The sequence below is a fragment of the Crocuta crocuta genome, unplaced genomic scaffold, assembly GCF_008692635.1.
Source record: "Crocuta crocuta isolate KB4526 unplaced genomic scaffold, BGI_CrCroc_1.0 scaffold48, whole genome shotgun sequence".
NCBI lineage: Eukaryota > Metazoa > Chordata > Mammalia > Carnivora > Hyaenidae > Crocuta > Crocuta crocuta.
In genome coordinates, this window is record NW_027533089.1 from 9,054,148 (window position 1) to 9,060,958 (window position 6,811).

The window sequence follows — 6,811 nt, forward strand, 5'->3', positions numbered from 1 at the left end:
ACGCCCTCCCTCCCCTCCCTGCTCGTGCTCTCTTAAAAATGAACATTAAAGGACAATAAGTGCTATGTAGGTGTTGATAATCATAATAAATATGATTTTCTGGAGGCCAGTGCAATGTAGGAGTCAGTTGCAGTCAGGGAGACAAGAAGTGATAGGAAGTTTCCTTTTCTTAATAATAAGAATGAACTTGAGATCCCTTAAAATATTAAAAGTCCACCTTTTCCTCTGTTTCTTTTGTGACTGTGGGGATGGCTGCTTAGCAAATAAACAGAGAGTTAATGTCATGAACAGAACCAGGGAGTTTTTGGCAATGCACGCAAGGCCTGCCCAGTGGGGTGCTGGGGAAGGAGGCCTGCCTCCTGGTTTACCCTCAGTGGCCAGATTTAAAATATTAATTAATTAATTAGTTTAAATTTATGTTTATTATTATTTCTTTTTTCTGAGAGCAAGCATGGGAGAGAGGCAGAGGGAGAGAGAGAATCTCAAGCAGGCTCTCCACTCAGTTCAGAGCCTGGGGCTGGATCCCACAACCCTGGGATCGTGACCTGAGCTGAAATCAAGACTCAGAGGCTCAACCAACTGAACCACCCAGGTGCCCCTAAATATAAGTTTATTTATTAAGATAAGAAATGAAAGAAAGACTGAGAAGATCTCTTAGTCAATGAGGCAGGTCTAACAGAGCCACTTTTCTTTCGTTTTTAAGTTTATTTATTTGGGGGGAGAGTAGCAGAGAGAGAGAGGACGAGAGAGAATCCCAAGCAGGCCCCACACTCAGTGCAGAGCCCAACACTGGGCAGGAGATCAAGACCTGAGTGGATATCAAAAATAGGATGCCTAGGGGCACCTGGATGGCTCATTCATTAATCGTCCCACTTCGGCTCAGGTCATGATCTTGTAGTTTGTGGGTTCAAGCCCTGCATCAGGCTCTGTGCTGATGGCTCAGAGCCTGGAGCCTGCTTCAGATTCTGTGTCTCCCTCTCGCTCTGCCCCTCCCCCACTTACACACACTCTCTCATAAATGAATAAATGTTAAAAAAAAAAAATTAAAAAAAAAATCAAGAACCAGTCGCCTAACTTGGCCACTTTTCAGGCGTCCCCAGAGCCACTTTTCTGATTGCCCATTGAAAGCAGAACTCCCCGAGCCCTGTCACTTGCTGCAATAGAAGTGTCCACGTGGGAGGGTGGGGTGGGTTCAACAAGGAAGCACCCGGTGCGGGGTGGGCCGTGGGGTGGGCCCTCCCTTACCCTGCCTGCCCGCACCTTCCCTGACGTCAGCCCCACTGGTTGGCTGGCTGGCTGGCAGTGCGCGTTCTCAGCCCGGGTGAGAGCGTCCCAGGTGGGTGTTCTGGGCCAGTGGAGTCTGGCTGCTCTGAAGATCACTGCATAAATACCGCCTGGCTGAAGCCACTGCCTTTTGGAATTTGCCCTCTGACCAGCCTTATCTCTGAGGGGTTGCTGGAATTTCTCTGTCGCTGGGAGTTTGGGGGTTTTTGGGTTTATTTGCTTTTTCCTTTGGTGCTTGCAAAGGTAGGAAAGAACGTTGGGATTTCTGTAACATAAGCTCAGGGGAGGGCCGATGAAAGGTCATTACAGCGTGGCTGGTGCAGTGGGCCTCTCCTAGCAAAGGACGGATTCTGGTTTTTGGTGCGAGAGAAATTCCCAGGGTGACCAGGCAAGGGAGCAGCGAAGTGCCAGCAACTTGTGCGGGAAGTGACAGTCGCCTTCTCCCCGTGTGACTGCGGTCGGTGTCTCGCAGCGCCCACTTGGTGCGCAGGCTTGGCCCTGCCCCACGTCAGCAGAAGGTCGGCCTCGGGGGCCCTGGTCCTTCCAGGAGGATGAGAGTGACAGCGTCCCAGGGTGATCCAGTGGGTTCTTTGGGGGACACAGAGATTTGTGCTGAAATGCAGGCAGCCCCACGGCTTCCTTCCTGACACCATGAGGCAGGGTGGGAAACGCATTTTAGTTGAAGGAGTCACTCCTCCCGGGTCTGTAAGTAATTTTAAGCTTTGTTAAAAGTACACATTCCAGTTCATCAGTTTTTCCTGAGAGTATCGTGAAGTCTTGACCCTGCTCTGCTCAACCTGATGAAAGGGCTCCGGGGCAGCAGGCTGGGAACTAACTGGATTGGTCCTGAGGACGTGGGGATGGAGCCCAGGGCACAATCCTGTGCTAACCGCCCCCTGGCAGTAATTTCCTCCTGCAGCCGACCTTCCCTTACTGTTAGGATGTGCTGTGCCACTCGCCTTCTAAGCAGTCATTTCTCGTAAAAACTTTCCATGACGCTGCCTAAAGGTTTTATGATTTAATGACACGTCTCTGTTCCACTGGTCTTTTGCTTCAGAAATAAGGAGAAGAGCGGTAGCCAGCCAGCCTGCTTGGATCACATGCAGGACAGAAGAGCCTTATCCCTCAAAGCCCACCAGTCGGAAAGTTACCTGCCCATTGGTAGGTCTTTGGGACTTTTCTGGGAAGAGGGTGACAGTGTTAGCCTGGTCTCCTTCAGCTTGTTTCCCTGCTCTATCCGGTCACCTGACCTGGGGACAACACAGGCTCTGTGCCTGTAGGCTGGAGGGTGAGGTATTTGTAGAACTATATCCAGATGCAGATCAGTGAGCTGGACATTTCACGTGTGCTAGCTCTTAAGCCTCATAACAGCCCTTCAAGGCAGGAATGCTTAGCCTCTTTTAGTTGCCGAGGAAACTGAGGCATAGAGGTTAAGTAACTTACCCAGAGTTATCCGTCTGGCAAGCGGTTAAGCCAGCATTTGAACCCAAGTTTTCTGACCCACGCTCATCTGCTAACTGGCAGCCTTCGTGACAGATGAGCCTGCTGTCGCAGTGCCCTCCCTGGGCAGAGACAGGATCTCTGGGGCCAGGTCAGTGCAGGGGCTCCTGGGGGAGCAGCCATCCACACAGACTCCTTCCCCTCCCCGTTCTCTCACAGCCAGAGGAGCAAGGAGGTGTGGGATATGGGGGCACCTTGTAAGCAACTATATTAGTAAGCCATGGGTTGTTGTTCACTGTTTTTGTGACTGACCTTTCTTGGCACCGCGAGGTGCTCTTCCGAATGCCCCTCAGTGGACCGCTTCTGTGGGGGTTATCTCAGCACCTTGTCCCGCCTTCCTCGGGTGTCTCCAGCGCCCCCTTAAAGCCGGCTTGATCCCACAGGCCGTGCCAGTGACTCAGGCCCTCATGCTACGTGACTAAAGATTTCAGTTTCTGAGGGTGAGACTAGATTACTCACTGCCTTCCGGCTCCACGTGTCCTCCCAATCTGACTGTACGAACCTTCTCGGACCATGAAATGACCCTGCAGCCCAGCTGTCGGTAGAATCCCCTCAGAAGCGAGGTGTGGCCTGCTGGCCCTCCAGATGCCTTAGATCGCACTAGCCTGGATGTGGGGCGGTCACACTGAGTTGTCCGTGGGAAGTAAAAATCGAAACCCGAGGGCACGCATTTAGGGCTGGGGAGTTGTCACTTCAGTTTTGTTTTGTGTTCTCTGCACAGCGGAGCTTTTCCTGACCCTCTCTTATCCTCCACAGGCTGTAAGTTGCCCCCTCAGTCCCCAGGCGTGGACACAAGCCCCTGCCCAAACTCACCCGTTTTCAGGACGGGCAGTGAGCCCACCCTGAGCCCGGCGGTAGTCCGGAGGGTCTCTTCGGACGCAAGGGCAGGGGAGGCCCAGGCCCTAAGGGGCTCAGACAGCCAGCTGTGCCCCAAGCCACCCCCCAAGCCCTGCAAGGCACCTGTCCTCAAGGCTCCCCCGTCTCCATCTACCTGGCTCAACTCTGAGGCCAACTACTGTGAACTGAATCCAGGCTTTGCTGCAGGCTGTGACAGAGGAACACGGCCACCCCTGTGTGCCCAGGACAGCTACGTGGAGCTGCTAAAAGCCAAGCAGAACGGGGCGCCAGGGCCCCGGAACTCTGGCATCAACTACTTGACCCTTGATGATGATACCGGGGCTGCGCCCTGGGAGGCACCGGCCACCCAGCCAGACCACGGGCAGGAGGGCGAGGGCGAGGGCGAGGGCGAGTTTGTGCCGCCCCGACTGGAGACTGCCTCCTCATTCAGACCCAATGACTTCGAGTCAAAGCTCCTTCCCCCTGAGAACAAGCCCCTTGAAACAGCAATGCTGAAGCGGGCAAAAGAACTGTTCACCAACAATGACCCCAAGGTCATCGCCCAGCACATGCTGAGCATGGACTGCGTGGTAAGTGCCCAGACGGGTGGGTGGTGGTCTGGCCTCTGAAAATTTAGAAGGGGGCCGTCAGGTTGGGCCTCGCTCCACCTTATTCTTTAAGTGCTTTACTCATAGACAAAGTCTGAAGATAACCTGGGTGGGGATTTATTTAAAGGGTGGGAAGCACAGGCCCGGAACGACCTTTGCCCAGGCAGAAAGCTTGTTAAAATCACCTTGGGCAGAGGGATGGCAAGCTCCTGCCGTGGGCCATGCCTCCCGCACTGGCTGCAGAGTTCCCCCAGCTGGTGTTGATTTTGGAATTCTCCCCTGGCCTCAGCTCCATCAGAGCTGGGAAAGTCAAGTCCAAGGAAAGTGGACTGTAGATGAAAATGTACTTTCTGGAGTTGTAGAGCCTAGGTTATTTTTATTTTATTATACACTTTACACACACACACACACACAATGTATATATTTCTTCTCTTGTTTCTAAAATGTGCTTTAGAATAAACATTTTTAATTTTACCTTGACTTTTTCACAAATAATACTTGCTCAATTTAGAAAAATGATAAAATACAGATTAAAAAAAAGACAAAATTAAAACCACACAAAGTCTAGTTTCCTGATGATCACCACTGTTAACATTTAGTCTGCAAACAGATATGGGTACGTAATTTCAGGCATGTGTGTTTGCTTTCCACAGAAATGGTATAGGCCTAAACATATGATTTGATTTGACTTTAGTTTTTTCTAAGCATACTATTTTAAACCCTGAATCTTTTACTGAAGACATCATGACTATTTTCATGTGACTAAATGTATGTTTACATAAGCATCATTTTTGGTAGGAATCATATCTTTTAGATATGGCGGCTTTTGTTGATAGGTGACCCCACAGCAAAGTTATCCTTCAGAGAGATCTTTCCAGAAAACAGGTGTCTCAGGCCGTGTGGTGGCTCAGCCCATCCCCCAGCATAGAGACAGATCTATGCGTTGGAGTGGCAGGTGAGGCTGTAGTGAGATTGAAAGCTCTTATTCGTGTGTAGCACAGTGAAGGCAATTAGCTTCAAAGTTCAGGGCCTGTTTAGGACCTGAGTTTTTCTAAATACATTTCCTGGGTCATGAATCACGACAGGAAATCTGGACTCTGAGCGCTTCCCTAGGGAGTCCCCAGTTGTTGGAACTCGTGTGGGGGTGGGGAGGTGCGCAGGAAGCCTCTCCAAACAGCCTTGAGGAACTTGAAGGAGGTACTAGCTGTTCTGGGCTAAACAAACCCCTTCCTGAAAGTAGGACTGAGCCAGGCCTGGGCCCAGGGTGGGGTGGTGTGTGTGTGTGTGTGTTTTGTTTTGCAGGGGAGGGGCCCTGGAGAAAGATCCAGGAAAGGAGCAGGGCTGGAGAACAAGGGTTTGCTCACGTGGTTGGCTGGGTGTCCTTGGGCAGTGCTCACAGGTCGTATTAAATCTTTATTTCACTTTAAAGTGGGCTAAACCCGTTTGGGCAGTAAGAGGATTTAAGATTCTCGCTCTAGTTACTTGACCCGGCCCTGGTACTCCCGACAGGCCGGGGTCTGGTGTGCACCTGCCTGAGTTCTCCACAGAGGAAGCTCCTTGTGGAGAAGTGGATCAGCCTAATCCCCAGGAGGGAATGAATCCTTGTTTCCCGTGACCTCACACAGGGCTTGGAGGATCTAGGAGAGTCTAGGAGGAGGTGAGATGCCAGACGGCCCTTTGGCAGGAGGGTCTGGAACATTCTTACCACCTCAAGTGTGTTCTCCACTGAAGGAACATGAAGCCTGCCCTTTTTCCTGTTCAGTTTCTTTCTTTGCATTTTGTCTTCTTGGTTGGGCCCCCCCCTCCCCATCTGCCTTCAGGCACCCTTAGAACGAGGGCTGGATGGAGCCCCCTGGCGCACTGAGGCGGAGACCTGGAGCAGGAGGCCGCCTCACTGTGCCCGCCTTCATTCTCCAAGGACAGAGCTGTTGACAGTGTTCCTCCCTCCCTCCTGAGTCCCCTGCCACTCCTCACTTCCTTATTCTCCTCCTGGAGCCACTGACTTTCAGGGCTTTGCCAACAGAGCAGGCGCACTCAGCATCTCTGAGGGAAAGAGAATGAGGGCTGTTGTTACCCACTCCAAACGTAATGGCCACTTGAAAGCTGAGATCAGGCACTGGGCAGCATTGGGGGCCCAAGTGCCGCTTCCTACCCTGTGCTGATGCCCAGAACGACCATCATGACAGTGGATGGTCTCAAGCGTCTCAGGGCTGCCTGTCCAGTCGTGGCCAGCCCCTTCCTGGGGCTGGGGTCCACTGAGCCCTGCTCACCCTGCAAATGGGCACCACCGTGGCCTCCCACAGCCTGTCTTCTCCCACTTGTTGCAATATCCAGAAGTGGGGCCCAGTATGTTAGAGTTGGCCTCTGGGGATGAACTGCCTGAATCTCATCCAGGTTGCCCAGTTTCTCCACCTGTAAGAGGAGGAGACCACCACCAGCTGGCCAGGTGGTCGCGAGGACTAAGACACACGACTTATGTAAAGCCCCCCACACCATGCCGGCCCAGAATGAGGCCAGGTGTTTGTTAGCGTTTAGTATTCAGCCTTGATGGAGCATGTACTGTGGGCCAGGCCAGCCACCAC

General features: G+C 52.2%; 1 protein-coding gene across 6 annotated transcripts in view; it reads left to right on the top strand.

Moving 5' to 3' along the window:
• The window catches only part of BCAR3 (BCAR3 adaptor protein, NSP family member), a 205,764-nt gene that overhangs the window by 177,595 nt on the left and 21,358 nt on the right, over nt 1–6,811 (top strand). For 3 of the 6 annotated variants that reach the window (XM_077746059.1, XM_077746061.1, XM_077746062.1), the window contains 2 exons: nt 2,342–2,445; nt 3,541–4,211. In XM_077746059.1, the coding sequence (XP_077602185.1) occupies nt 2,342–2,445; nt 3,541–4,211 (775 nt within the window). The other 3 variants (XM_077746065.1, XM_077746063.1, XM_077746064.1) reach the window with 3 other exon arrangements.